At 44.6% G+C, this 16089-nt stretch overlaps 1 protein-coding gene across 2 annotated transcripts in view; it reads right to left on the bottom strand.

Annotated features, from left to right (window-relative positions):
* Positions 1–12907: 12907 nt before the first annotated feature.
* Positions 12908–16089, bottom strand: part of ADAMTSL5 (ADAMTS like 5) — a 198657-nt gene continuing 195475 nt past the window's right edge. For both annotated transcript variants that reach the window (XM_085637652.1, XM_085637653.1), the window contains one exon: positions 12908–13997. In XM_085637652.1, coding sequence (XP_085493778.1) covers positions 13690–13997 — 308 coding nt within the window. In that variant the 3' untranslated portion in view covers positions 12908–13689. The remainder of the gene's footprint in view (positions 13998–16089) is intronic.

Here is a 16089-nt window from a genome sequence, read left to right as displayed (position 1 = left end):
CGAGGCGGCGCCTTTGTATGTTCCTCCTAAAGGAGCGGGGACTAGCTCGGACATTACCTCCGCCGATGCTAAGGGATATTTTGTGTATAATTGGGTTTATACTCCGTGGCATAGAGCTGATGTTATGGCATTAAAGAATGCGCTGCCTGACCCCCGCAAGAATCCAGCGGCCTTCTACGAAGAAGTCGAGGGGGCCTTGAATTCTTGCGTTATGACTTTAGCAGATATAGACCTGTTCTTTGGCCTTATCCTACCACCGGATATGTGGCGATCTGTCCGAAAGGTAGATGATATAGTTGCCTTTAAGGCCCGGTGGTCTGACCTTGAGGATGAGGATAGGGAGCGGAAGCCCGCGCAGAAACCGCCCCAAAGTATTTTAGATCTCCCTGCTGCTATTGTGGCTAAGTTGAAGACAATTATTCCCCCTAAAAAGATGGACTGGAATATGTTAGCTGCATGTAAACAGAAAGTTGACGAGTCAGTTGCGGACTTCTTTACGCGCTTTGAGGAGACGTTTCATGATTTTAGTGGCCAGTCGCTTACCGACGATACGGGACGCCACCTTTTTGCGGATAAATATGTGGCTAATCTGCTGCCGGCAGTTGCGGCCCGTTTAAAAGCGAGTGAAAGTTCTTGGTCTTCCGCTACACCGACGGCCCTCCTGACTATCGCCCAGTATTATGAGCGTCAGGAGCAAGAAGCAAAGGGCCAGGAGGAAAAGAAATCGAAAGATTTGAAAACAAAGGTGATGTTGGCACAAGTCTATGGCCCGCCCCGACGGGGTAGTAATAGAGGTAGGGGAGGATCTTATGGTCCTCCCTCGGGCCGATCTGATTTGAATAGGAACCAATGTGCGTATTGTAAGCAATCGGGTCATTGGGCTAGGGACTGCCCGGTGTTGCATGCATCGCGTCAGGGGCATACCCACGGTGGCCCGCGAGGTAGAGGGGGTTTCTCGAACTTTCGAGGGAATTCTAACGAACAGGCTCGTTTTGACTCTGCTGGGCAGCACCGAGACAGATCAAATGTTTTTGATCGTCAGCATCAGTATCAAGTGTCGGGGATTGACCGGTCGGGGTACCATGACTCTCAGCATGCATAGGGATGCGTTGGATGGGGGTTAGAATCAGTTGAGGTGCCGGTCGATCAGAAGGGTCCTTATGTATCGGCTGAGGTTTTGGGCTCTACTGATCAGTTCCTAGTGGATACAGGAGCGACACGTATTGCACTGTCTAAGCAATTGGTTCCGGGGGCTCCCCCATCCGGCTTAATGGTCACATCGGTAGGGTTTGACGGTACACTCTCCCGAAGCCCTCTTTCGCAGCCCCTCATGTTTAAGGTTGATTCTTTTTCTGCACCCTGTCCGTTTCTGCTTGCCCCGTACACACCGGACAACATTATGGGTCTTGATATGTTAAAGCATTTCAGGGCTACGATCCGCTGCTCCCCTGCTGGTGTGCGGGTAATATTGAACGATAATTACCCTCGGTCTGAACGGATGTGTGCGATTTCGGAGGACGCGCTGTTAGCTACCCTCCCTCGTGCTTTGTGGGCAACTTCGGATACTGATGTGGGACAAATGGTGATTCCACCGGTCCACATTAGCGTCCAGGAGGGGGCGGTGTTGCCACGCCTCCCACAGTACCGTATTTCCCAGGAGGGTGAGGAGGCTCTCATACAGATAGTGCAGGATTTAATGGCGGTAGGGGTAGTGGAGGAAGTCCCCTACAACATTTGTAACAGTCCGATTCTTCCCATACTAAAAAAGGAAACGGATGCCAGAGTTTATCGGTTTATAATTGATTTGAGAGAAGTGAACAAGATCGTGATACCTCAGTACCCAGTGGTTTCCGATATCACGACGTTGCTTACTTTGGTACCACCTACGGCGACTATGTTCTCCGTGATCGATTTGAAGAATGCCTTCTTTTCCATTCCCATTCACCCTGATAGCCGATATCTTTTTGGGTTTACATTAAATAATAGATCTTATCGTTTTTGTAGGATTCCCCAGGGCTACACAGAAAGCCCTAGCATTTACAGTCAGGCTTTGAAAAGACAATTGGATTCCTTTGTTCTGCTCGAGGGGGTCGCCCTCATTCAATATGTCGATGACATCTTGCTGGCGGCTGACACCCTGGAGTTGTGTGAAAAAAGTACGTTATCCTTACTTTCCTTTTTAGCATCCCACAATCATAAGGTATCTAGGAAGAAATTGCAATTCTGTAGACCAAAGGTGACTTATTTGGGTCACCTTTTGTCTAAGGAGGGACGTGCACTCACACCGGATCGTATCCAAGTAATTTTGGACACACCGAGACCGTCCACACAGAAGGATGTGCGTGCATTTTTGGGCCTTGTTTCTTTTTGTAGACAGTGGATATTGGGGTTTTCGCACATAGCTAAGCCATTGTTAGCCCTCTTGACAAAGGACACGCCTATCCCAATCCCTTGGTCAGATGAGTGTGATACTGCTTTTCAGCAACTACGACAGGCCCTTTGTTCAGCACCAGTGTTAGGGACCCCTGATTATGCAAAACCCTTTTCGTTGTATGTACATGAGAAAGATGGATGTGCATTGTCAGTTTTAGTGCAGATGCACGGCGATAAGCAGCGCCCTTGTGCATATTTTTCGGCTGTACTTGATCCTGTCGCCCGAGCATTACCAGGGTGTTTTCGCTCGGTTGCGGCGACAGCTGTGTCAATACGCCAAAGTGAGGGAATTGTGTTATCTCATAAGCTGTTGGTATTAGTCCCCCATGCTGTCGATGCCCTGCTCAATCAAACGAAGACGCAGCATTTGACCAGCGCCCGTTTAACGGGATATGAGTTGACGCTTTTGGCTCCTCATATTACGTTAAAAAGGTGCGTAACGTTAAACCCGGCAACATTGTTGCCATACCCCGAAACCCAGCCTGAGGCGGGGAAAGCGCATGATTGTATTCTCGTGACTGAGGAACAAACAAAGGGTCGTATTGATCTCCAGGATACGCCCTTTTCAGATGTAGATGGAGAACTGTGGGTGGATGGATCCTGCCTGAAGCTACCAGATGGTACGACTTCAGCAGCGTATGCGATTACCACATTGCAAACGATAGTGGAGACAGCACGCATACCACAGAAATCAGCTCAAGCAGCGGAACTGATAGCATTAACACGAGCATGTGAGCTCAGTACAGGACTATGTGTGAATGTTTATACAGATAGCCGCTATGCCTTCGGAGTAGCGCATGACTTCGGCCTACTCTGGAAGGAGAGAGGGTTTTTGACGTCACATGGAGTACAGATAATGCATGGAGAGTTAGTTCACAATCTTTTAACCGCATTGACATACCCAAAGAAAATTGCCATCGTTAAGTGTAGCGCCCATAGGAAAGTAGTTGATAAAGTTTGAGAAGGGAATGCGTTAGCGGATCGAGTAGCACGGGAGACTGCGATGCAGCCCGGTACTACTGCCGTGTATGTAGTAAAGTCACAGGTGGAAAGATGGCATGATGCGAAGGAGGAAGTGCGGGAAATGCAACGGACCGCTTCTGACAAAGAGCGGGAACAATGGGCTAGTGAGGGGGAACTGGATGACGAGGGCTGCTGGAGAAATAAGCAGATGGATAGATGGAAATTACCCACAGCTTTTGTACAACCTATGGTTCAGATGGCACATGGGCTAGCACATGTTGGAGCTTCCGCAATTGTGAAATTGCTTACCCAAGTCTGGGAGCATCCAGAGATTGCTAGCACAGCGAAGAGGGTGGTGCAGACCTGTATGATCTGCCTGAGGTATAACCCAGGAAAGGGTACTCGAACTCCGGCAGGAGGATTTGTGACACCTACTGCACCCTTCGAGGTTTTGCAGATGGATTACATCCAGCTTGAGCGCTGTAATAATCTGAAATATGTTCTAGTAGTGGTCTGCGCTTTCAGCAAATGGGTTGAAGCGTACCCTACGAAAGACAATACTGCAATGACCACTGCGAAGTTGCTGCTGAAAGAGTTCTTCCCTCGATATGGCGTCTGTAGACTTCTGTGGAGTGATAATGGGCCTCATTTTGTAGCGGATGTTATAAAGTACGTCTTGAAGGGCCTGGGCATCACCCAGAAGTTTCACGCGGTATTCCACCCTCAGTCTGCAGGACTAGTCGAGAAGTATAATGGTACACTGAAGCTCAAGATCGCTAAAATTCAAGCTTCGACGTCCTTGACTTGGCCAGACGCTCTGCCACTGGCGTTATTGTCAATTAGATCGGTACCGCACTCTCGAACTGGCCTTACACCGTACGAGATTGTCTTCGGATGCCCAATGAATATTTGGGGTCCACCAAAACCTAAGGCTGTGTATGATGTACCTTGTGTAATGATGAACGATTATCTGGCACAGTTAACGGATAACTTGGTTTCTATTCATCAACAGGTCCGAGAGGCGCTCCCTGATCGGTCTACCGGTGAAGGACATGGTCTCCGACCTGGTGACCACGTGATGGTGAAAATATTTGACAGAACAAACAGCTTGGAACAGAGATGGGTGGGTCCTGAGCAGGTCCTTCTCGCAACGAGGACGGCTGTGCGAGTCTCCAACAGAAAGAATTGGATCCATTCCCTGCACTGTAGGAAGGTGCCGCCCGGATTGGTGGAACCTGCCGTGCTGACCGATCAACGAGAAATCTTGGCTGCAGAGACAGGCCGTGCTGCGGAGCCAAACGCCACTGAGGAGCTCTTTCCGGACCACGCGACTCCTGGAGGAAGGCGATATCATCTTCGACCAAGGAAGTGAGTTTTCCAGTACCGGGACATACTGTCAGAACGGCCCTTGGGTTAGTGAAACGGAGAGCCGATGAGGCAAGGGGGGGGGATCAGCCCTGCATTAGTGTAGCGACACCCGTCTTGGCCCGCTGGTGAAGAAATCAACCGCTGCCCAAGGGGAAGAGTTCTGACAGACTTTTAGTTTCAGGAAGATATTGGGTTTTATTTTTTTACTTTGACATGGAGAAAAAGAAAATCCTTTGTGCATTAGGGTTCATGTTGACAGTAGCCATTGTTGGGATAACCACATGGTTCGTGGAGGATGTAACTCCCGCTCGGAAGATTCTTGTGTTGACAACTCCGGTGCCTGAGGAGCACTACTTTTATACATTACCGTATCAAGAGTTGAAGCATCGACAGTCTTACTTGAACAACACTTTCATCCAGATGCTGCATCATACCCACGTTGCTACGAATGCTACGAACTGTTGGATATGTGGGATGATGCCAGCTCATCAGAAGAAAGGAGGAACGCCATTTATACCACTTCCTTTCTCTCATAATGGCTCTTGTAGAGCATGGTATACTTTGCTTTTTGCCACTCGGAAACCGACAGTGGGACGATTGCTCTTCAGACTCAATAAAGAATGCCATCAAGACAAAAATGGGTATCCACAAGCGAATGGGACAATTTGGGAGTGGGAAGAGTACCGACCAGACAATGAATCCACTCCCTACATCTTCACGAACACAAGAGACACTATGGGAAAGGACAAATTTGTGATTCAAGTAGCACAAGCTCAAGCGGACCTGTGTGTCCAGAGTGTGGGTTTTATCCCTGTTGGTGTTAGTGATTGTATTACTGTTCTGAACATTGATGGGTTGAACAATAGTACCTTTTTAGCCTCCCATAATACGTACTTTGTGTGTGGAAATAAAGGTTATTACCGTCTGCCGGCTGGGTGGTCTGGGGTATGCTATGTATCATTTCTATTACCTCCTGTATTCCTAGCTCCCGCATCTTATCATAAGGATCTGAAATTATTGAATAATGTGACTGTAAATAGGTATAAACGTACTTTATCAATTGACGATGTAGATCAGACTGATACCAGTCTGCAGCAGTATATTGATTTTAACTTAGGACTGTTTTTCTTTGTTGGAGCTGCCCTGAACAGTAGGAAGATCCGAAGATTAACAAGAGTGGTAGAAGCTGTGACAAATCAGACTGCTGCTGCTCTTGGGAATCTTACGGAGGAATTGCAAATTACTAGAATTGTTGCATTGCAGAATCGTATGGTATTAGACGTTATGCTAGCTGACAGAGGAGGAGCATGTAAAATTATTGGAGGTAGCTGTTGTGTGTTTATCCCTGATCATACGCCATCAGTTTATAATGCCATCAATAAACTGCATAAAATTGCAGCTGAGATCCATACAGAAAACGGCACTTGGTCCTTTTCTGGATGGTTTTGGGCGTTAATTACTGCCTGGGGATGGAAGGTTCTAACTGGTCTCTGCATTATTGTAGCGGTTCTGTTTTCGTGCTGTATCTGTGTTCAATGTGGTCCCTTGCTCTGCTCATTATGTGTATCATTCTGTATCCCTGATAAGAAAGCTATTGCCGATGTTGCTCACCAGAAACGTTTAGCTAAAGAAGTTGAAGAAATGATGACAATTGACATATATGATGATTATCCTAACAAACCGGATGTCTTCAGTAAATGCTGAAAGGGTCGTCTGTTGTAAATTGAAACAACGATGTGATTAAGCATTTACTAAAGACATTAATTCCCTTCTCTAGATCATGTTTTCTCCGTTATGTTGACCGAAGTTTGGACTCCATTTTGTATTGTCATGCTTCCACGTGTTCCCCACGAGAAGAGTCCAACCTCTGTGTTAGTTGCTCTTGTAATCTGCCTAGTAACAGTCTATAAATAGCTCCTTTGTCCATCTGGCACATGCCCAGACTTGACCACATCTGTTATCAGTTAGCCTTGCTTGACCATGTTTTCGCGGGCTCAAGGAGTGTGTTAGCTCCGCCCACATATTGATTCAGTATCGAAAATGACCATAAATGGTAATGTTCTTCGGCCTCATGTTGTATCCACCCACTTATGAGCCCCTCTATTGTGTATAAAAGGGGACCATGTACGTAAGTTCTTCGTGCTACTCTATGCAATACTGAAGAGTGTTGTGTGGATTGTAGGACCACCCTTAAGGGTTAATAAATGCTGTTTTTGTACTTTGCAGTTTCCGTGCCAACTTCCTTATAGATTCCATTACAGGAGAGCGAACCCTTGTGTCCTGCGGGCCTAGCTGGGGCCTGTATTCATCATGCTCAGCAGGTCCGGCGGACATTACAGTTTTTTCTATGTTTCCAATGTATCTTTCCATTGTTTAGAAACTATAAGAATTGTTAGCCTAGAGAGGGTTTTTGCCACTTGCCATTTTGCCTTTGCCGCGTACCGAATCTGCGTTGCTGAGGATTGATGCTGAAGGGACTTCGTCTTGAGAGACATTTACCGAGAGACTTGTCCTGATCCGTTCTGACATTTAGCTAGAATAGGTAACTATGAGAAATGATTTACTCTGATTGATTTTCTTTGACTAATTTTAGATAAAGCAATATAATTTTAAACATGGTGTTGGATATTCTTTCTTGTCAATTATTGGGTTTACATTTTTGATTATTGCTGTATATGTTGTATAGATTATGCTTAAGGACAGTCACAAAAACCAGGTCTTATCGACCTCGGTATAGATGCAGGGTGTTTAGGAGTTTTCCTTCCACAGGTTTATTGCTGGTAGAGTATTTGAGCGTATGTTAGTGAAATGGGCCCTAGCGTATGATGTATGCATGTGCGTGTAACTGTGAGATTACTTTATCCGTGGTAGTGGGAATATTATACACACCCTGATCTCTATCACCGTCACAAGGGCAGGGGTTACATTTAGTAGAATGATTATAACCCAGGAGAAAACCCAGCAAAAAGTTTATGGAACCTGCCCTTAGTCGAAATAACAGAGACCTTTCCCAGCTGGACATGGGAAGGGTAAGATAAAGTGGAAGGGGTTGCCTGCACAGGTCGTTCTCCATGTATCTAACAATAGTGGATTTGGATAATTCCCTTTCCATCCTTTCTGTTTCAAAAAGTGCATATAGTGCTTGTTTAACCTCTACCTTATCTTTACATCCAATTGTGGAAGGATCTGAGAAGAGATCGCCTTTGTTCACGGCACTTAGTGATTTTGAAACTCCAGCAAGCCAAGGAATTGATAGACCGTGGTCACATTTAAGGCAATCTTTAATTATATCTTGTGTTAAAGAGGCTGCATTGTTCCTCCAGATTCTCAACCAGAATAAGGCTGGTCTGCTTCTAATAAAATCACAAATGTAAGGGAGATTTAGCTCTTTGTGACAGATAAATTCAGAGGACGAGATTGGGGCACCCAGTACTTTCCTACAAAAGCGTGTCTCTTCTCATTGGATACCGGGGTTTTTAGCAAGGGCCCAAACTTCAGCCCCATAAGTGGCAACAGGGATGCACTGCAATCTAAAAAAATTTAAAATAGCACTGGTAGCACCTAGTTTCTTAGGGCGTGGAAGACTCAATATTGAGTTGATGGCCTTCGAGAACTTGCTCATGGCGTGGGCAGAATGCCCACTCCATGAGCTGTTCGCAGCGAAAGCCACACCAAGATATATAAAAGAGTTTACGGAATCTAATTGATCAGACCCAATATGGATGGTATTGAGTTTCCGTTTCCCAGGTCCACATGACATAACAAAAGATTTTTTGAAATTCACACGCAGATCTAGGCCCTCCATATGATGGACAAAATTTTCCACAAGCAAACGGAGGGCGTTAGGGGTGCGGCCCATAAGGACCTCATCGTCTGCGTATAGTAGAACTGGCAAGGGATGCCCCTGGACAATTGGCACATCTCTAGTTACTTGTTTTAAAGCCTTTGCTATGCCATTGATGTAGATGATAAACAGCAGGGGTGCTAAAACACACCCCTGTCTAACCCCCCTGCCGATTTTTATAGCTCCGGATACTTTACCTCCCAACCCAATCCTAACTTGCGCCCTAAGATCAGTGTGAAGATACGCCAGAAAGTGCACTAGAGCCTCGTCCAGTCCATAATTAGGAAGCATGGTCCACAGTTTTGATCTGTTAACCAGGTCAAACGCAGATGAAAGATCCATAAAAGTGAGATATATGGGGGACGATCGAGTAACGGTATACTTATCAATTATTAATTTTAGATTCAAACATTGCTCGACCGTACCCACCCCGCTCCTGAATCCCATCTGACATGGATCCAGTAGGTCAGAATCTTCCGCCCACTCTACCACCCTGTTGTAAATAACTCGCCCGAGTATTTTTAAAGTGTTGTCCAGGAGCGAGATTGGGCGGTAGTTAGCTGGATCTGACCTATCGCCCTTTTTATAAATTGGGACTATGATGCTAAAAGACCACGTCTTAGGGATGGGTACTCTTGACAAACTGTTAAAAACATTATGTAAAATTGGCGCCCATAGATCTGGGCTATGCTTTATAATATCTATGGGGAGACCATCTGGGCCGGGAGCCTTGTTACCAAGGCTCTCTCTGACGGCTGTTACCACCTCAGAAAGGTCAATCCGCAAGTCTCGCAGCTGTCCCAGATCTGGGGTAATTATTTCTTCGAGGGGAGCAGCGTATATTTTGGAAAAGTGGGCTTCCCAAGTGCTACTGATTATATTGCAGCTAATTAGGGATAAAAGTTTACCCATGTCGCGCATTTTTCTGACAGCGGACCAAAATGGCCCACTACTCTTCAGATTAGCGCTAACGACCAGGGACTCCCACTGTTCCATCAAAAGTGCCGCCTTTCTTTCGGCTATTTTTTGTTTGTAAAATTTCCTAGCTGTTTGTACCTCCACTAGATTCCTTGGCTTAATGGTTAATGCCCTGCGTAGTTCCCTATTTGCCATAGAACAGGCAGAGTCAAACCATCTTGGGTCTTTCGCCTTAGTGGGTAATGGGACTGACAAATAAGTTTTGATTGCCACGCATAGTTTACCAAAATCGGTAACTATTCTATGGCAATCCCCGTCGGGTGATAAGCAAGAATTTATTAATTCTAGATGATCATTTTTTACACGGTCAAGTAGGGCTCCGCAATCAATTCCCCTCCATTTTAGACAGAGACCATCACCGGATGGTGTAATGTCTCTTGCGCCATTAAAATTGGCATATACTGGGATAGGGCCCAAATACAAGGTAACTATAAGGGGGTTGTGGTCTCCATATAATGTCTCTACCACATTAGAGTCTGTAACACGGTCTGTTGGGTAGGGGGATGTGAAAATAAAATCAATCATTGAACATAAATCTCTCCCTCTATACGTGGGGGCACAGATCATCCTTGAAGATTGGCTTGCTTCCATTACATTACTAAGGATGTGTTCGTTTAGTATCTTAACGAGTTCACTACCTCTTCGGTCTGCTGAATCCGGATAGCTTTTGTCCTCTAATCGATGCTTCCCTGGAATTTTCGCATTAAAATCCCCCCCGATGAGAATCCCTGACTTCTCGTCTAGACCTATGTTTGTTTCAAGGTGTACCAATATATTAGAAAGTGCTATGTAGTTCCTGTTTGGTATGGAATAAAAATCATTATTATGTGATGGATTCCTTACCTGCACTTAGGGATTTGTTTCATGGAAGTGTGCCCCTTTTTGAGGGAGACATTATGTTTGGCAACTCAAGGTGCCTGGTTTGTATTCTTCTGAAAACTTAAAGTCTTGGTTTCCTCCATTATTGGAGGTGATATATACTGTTTTTTCAGTTCCGTTTAACCACGTGTGTACACAGAGTTTACATAAGGGTGTTACATATGTATTTACACATGCTGAGATATATGTCTGCTATATGTTATAAAAAAGATAGTACTTTCTTTTAAATTTAGATATATATGTATGCCAGGAACGCATATATATAGATCTGGGTATAATGGAGCATTTTTTATACCAGACTCATATCTGTTTAATTTCCATCTTTACGGGCACTATGCATTGTTTGAATCTTCGGATGGTCATTTTCTTAAGAATAAAATATTTTAGAGACAGACTCGATGTTCATCTTTCTCGATACTTGGATTGATCTTCCCGATCTTGCAATGAATGGTTTGTTTCATTTTGGTTTTTGTGGGAATGGCTGTGGAAGCCCTTCTTTTTTTGGAATTATCTGGGCATATTTCCTGCAGATATTTCTTTACTGATGTAGAGAATGCAGGTTACAGGGCATTTGCTTTGCCTTTGGCCCTTCTAGTCAAAGGACTCGCTTACCCTTCGGGGTTAAATACTATTGTCTGACTGTTGTCAGATGTCTTCTATCCTGTTCCTCTTGAGGCTTCGATGTTTCTGTGCCTGCAGTGTTGTTTCTTATTTACACTGTCTGTGCTCATTGCCACAGTTTCTATGGAGAGCCATGCTCCTTTTAATTTAATTCCTACGTAGGTCTGATCTGTGGTCAATTTCGACCAGCTGGTTCTCTTTGAGAGCTTTGATAAGATTAGTTTGCAGATCCTCCTCCTGGTGGGTATAGCTATGGTATTCAATTTAAAAGTTAAGGAATCTGCTTCTAGATGTCTCTATCGGATGAACAAGTTACTTATCTTTGGTAATGTGTTATCTGGCAGCGTCACAGTCTAGCTGCCGGTGCCTTGACACCTGCCCTTCCTCCCCACTCTGCGAACGTTCATTCAGCACTGTTTTTATATACCAGTTATCACTGTTTCACGTAATTGAGTAATTCAACAGACCACTTGGTCTTACTCCTTAAATCTTGACATGGTACTGCCATACATTTCATTTCCATTTGCTTTGTCACAACATTGGGTCTTTCCTTATGGGCTTCGTCTGGGTATTATCGTACCATTTATTTCTATTTTCTAATTATCTTTTAAAGATACATTCATCTTTTTTGCACACTGTTTCCACAGCCGGTTTCTATAGTTGCACTGCATTTTAGCGCACAGGGTTTCACAGAAGAAAGTGATGTCCGTGCCCTGAAGGGGACTTATATGACTTCAATGACGTTACATTCGGAGTCGACGTCATCACGGAGTTGTAAAGCGACGTCCCCTGGCGTGCAGAGGGACTGCTAAAAAAAAATCCTGATCCAGTTTGAAGCCTGGGAAGAAGTAAAAAGTTAAGGAATCTGCGGCTGGAGTGTGGCTCAACCAGATAATGCATTAGCGAAGGTAAGTAACTTGTTCGTTAAGTTACCTGTGTACCTCAACCAGGCTCAGAGGCGGAAATGGCTCTATATATATTAGATTTTAATTGAGCCTTTATGTATTACACTGACAGAACAACTCTTTGTTGCTTTTTCACCCCCTCATAAAGGAAAGCCCACATCCAAGTAAGGTATTGCCAGGTGGATAGTTAAATGCATTCAGACATTTTATGTGAAAGCCAAAAGGACTTTACCTACCCCGCTAAAGCACACTCTATTTCCAAGATAAAGGCTTCTGTGGCTTTCCTCAGCAGTCTCCCAATAGCTGATAACATGCAAAGCAGCTACAATGGTCCACGCCATACACTTTCACTAAACATTATTGTGTGTATGTTCTAGGACGCCGACAAGCTAATGTAGGACAAGCAGTGCTACATACACTCTTTCAAACAACTGCAACACCCACAGGCTAGCCACCCCTTTGGAGGGCACTAGTATGCAGTCTATGCACAGCATGTTTATCTACAGCCACACATGCCTCAAACAGATGTTACTTACCCTGTGAGCAACTTTTTTTGGTATGTAGTGTTGTACCCACCCTTCCCCCGGATACCTGTGGCCGTTGCAGTTCCTTTGCCTTTGCATATGAATGGACATCTCTTCACTGACACTTTCTTTTACTCCATTCTCACCCGCCTTTGGAAAAACAATTTAAACAATAGAGTCGATGCCCACGCGCAGGGTACAAGGTAGGTAGCGTAGTCCTTTATGTGCCTGGGAATCATAGGTCCCTTTTTGGGGTGTTAAATCTATTTTGTACTGTATGATATTTTTTGACATATTTTTAGCCACCTGGACTTTTAACCACGCGGTTTCCCCCTTTGCTTCAAATCTAGAACTACTGAGAACACCATATCAGAAACACTGTATCTTTTGTTCAGACACCTTTACTCAATGACTGGGGATTGTAAAGACAAACACATTGTAAAAGAACTGGGAGCCGAAGTAATTCGAGGACAGCGGAGAACTCGCTCTGTACCCAATGGTATAACACTGGGTATTAGGTTCCCTTGTTTTTCTGAATTATAGTGCCTAACCACGTAGGTGCTATAACACTATTTGGGCTGAGCCTCGGCCTCAGAATGTGCTTGTCATTTCTGCTTTTTCTTTTTAGTTCTAAATATAATCTTTCGTTTTTTAAAGACATGCCTCTGATGGGGCAGTGACTCTCCCTTAGTGTGATTACTTGTGTTGTACAGTACCCTAGTTTTAAGCCTCCATCACCCCTGGAATAAGCCTTGACTGCTTGGATGCACTACTCTTTGGAGAATGAAGACCTAAGTATGTATTCTTGACACACAGAGAGCAGCTTGGTAGCCCCCAGAGCTCTTCGGAATCAGTTGTAAACAATAAGTACTTGCATGTACCCTGTCCAGTAACCACTGACTGCCCTAGGACCCACAGGCCATCCCTGGGAGCCATCTTCAAGGACTGCATTTCGCTCCCAGCCCATCACCTCCCACACACCAGACAAAGTTTCAGCGCTCACCTCTCGTCCCCTACAGGCCATCACACATCCAATGACAGAAGACTCGATACTCTGCTCATCATGCCTGCATGGATGAGGTTATTATCTGTTATTAGTGATTTATGGAGTGCTGGTTCATGTATTTACAGGGAGCTGTAAGGTGTTAAAGTGCCTGGCTGTGCTTCATGTCCATCAGGCTGCATCTATGCCTTCTGAGGTACAATGTCTTTGTAGCTGTTGTAGTTTAAGGACCTCTTGGGTTGTCCACAGGGTGATATAGCTGTGTCTGTCTAGCACAATGCGCTCAGAGTTGAGGTGGCGTCGTGCCATCAACAGGTAGTCCCTCCGTTCCATCAGGCGGGGACAGTCGCATGGATCGGGCACCCAGATGTACTCACGATACACTACGGGGTAGCGTTTTTTATAAGAGTGCTTCACCCGTACATCGTAGCGCGTCTCGTGTCCAATGAGCCTTTTCTTCACAATCCGGGCACGGAAGACTGCAAAGAGAGAGCCAATGAGAAAGGTAGACCAGTACACTAATTTATATATATATATATAGATATATATATATCTATATATATATACACACACACAAAGGTAGAGGAACATAATTAGGAAACAGAATAAAAAAAAAACTAGAAATTCGCTGAGACAAAGGTTACAGGGACGTCATAGTTAGATTCATATTTTCAGATTTTGCACAAACAAAAGCATAGGAATTCAGCAGTTATAGTTATCTCAAGTAACCATAACCTGTGCCCTAAGGTAACTATAACTCGCGTCTCTGCCATGCACAGTTTACTCATCAATAATTTCACTGCAAATGTTGCAGCTTTAGCAGAGATGTCATATAAGATGTCACGAGTGATGTAATATGTGGAGTAATTATCAGTGCATGGGGGGTCCCCATTCATATTGCCATAGGGATTTTAGACACAACTACAGCCTGAACCCCTGAACGGAATTACACTAAATTTGGCAAAAGCTAGATCTTGGTCCAGAATAGTTTTGGAGTTATTAAAATAAAAAGATTTATGTATATCTAGAGACGCAGATCCACGGTCGAACAGCAATGCCGTGATTGGCTGGCTGCAACCTAGGATAAAAGTTGCTGCCGCTATTTTGACACTCGGAACATGGTTCCTGGGGGGAGGGAGGAGAAATAAAGTGTAACTAGGTTATAAGAGGTCAGGATAGAGGTAACCTGACCCCATGGAACTGGACTGATCGAGGGGTCGGTGAGGGACCCCTCATTGGCAAGAAATTGCCAAATACTTTTTGGGGGAGGTGTGTGAGGATCCGTGGCGCTCAGGGTGAATCGGCAACAGTTCAGCAGATCCGAATCCCTACTAAAACAGAAAAAATGCACCCACTCACACACAAACACCAACATACACACCCATACAGCCATTTACACACCCACTCAAACACCCACACAGCCAGTCACACACTCACTTATACATCAACAAAACCACTCACACACCCAGGTGACAGGGAGGATATAGTTAGGTTCAGATTTCAAACACAAAACCATAGAAATTCAGCAGGTATGGTTACCTCAAGTAACTGTAACTCGTTCCCTAAGTTAACTATAACTGGCCTTGCCATGCACTGCTAATTACCCTACATATTACATCTCTCAAGACATCTTCTATGTCATCATTGATAACATCACTGCAACATTTGCATTGAAATATTGATGAGAAAACTGCATGGCGGGGGGCGCGAGTTATAGATACCTTAGGGCACGAGTTACAGTGAATTTCTACATTTTCTTAATGCTATTTTCTAACTATAACATCCCTTTAACCTTTGGTGGATTCCAGGCCAGACTAGCCGTAGGAGACACTGGGCATTTTCACAGTTGGCCAGAAGGGTGGGGGCCAGTTTTTGAGTGGTGGGGATTGTTTTTGCTACACTGTGCCAGTTTTGCAGCAGTATCGGCCCCCCTGTAACAAAAACCCCAGCAGTGCTTCTTACTAGCACCGCCCGCCTGCCTCCACCCTCACATATGACCAGCACCCAACCGTGAGTGCAGTGGCTTTCCTGGTGGTCTGGAGCATATATATATATATATATATATATATATATATATATATTGACCGTCCTTATCTCTGCACGCATGTTGAAATAAAATATTGGAAAAAAGGAATAATTGTCCAGACCTGATTGTCTTCATGGTGCCGTGGTTGCCTTGCTGCGAAAACTGAAAGCGTCGGCGATTTGAAGAGATATATATATATATATATCACTTAAAAAACCATAGGTTTCACACATGTTATAGTTAGCTGGGCATTTCCCTCGTAAAAAAACAATGAAATTCCCCGTTATAGTTAGTGCAGGCAACTATAACTCACGCGACCGCAATCCGCTGCTGATGACGTCAGATATTACATCACTGTATTTAGACACTTATTTACCCATGTCTTCTTCCATTCATCTTTAGCTATACATATGTTTCATTTTTTTTTTTTCAGAAAGACACATATGTCATCAGTGATGTAATATCTGACGTCATCAGCAGCGGATTGCGGTCGCGTGAGTTATAGTTGCCCAGCTAACTATAACATGTGTGAAACCTATGGTTTT

Source organism: Triturus cristatus, chromosome 12, assembly GCF_964204655.1.
Source record: "Triturus cristatus chromosome 12, aTriCri1.1, whole genome shotgun sequence".
Classification (NCBI taxonomy): Eukaryota; Metazoa; Chordata; class Amphibia; order Caudata; family Salamandridae; genus Triturus; species Triturus cristatus.
This window is presented reverse-complemented; position numbering and strand designations above follow the sequence as displayed.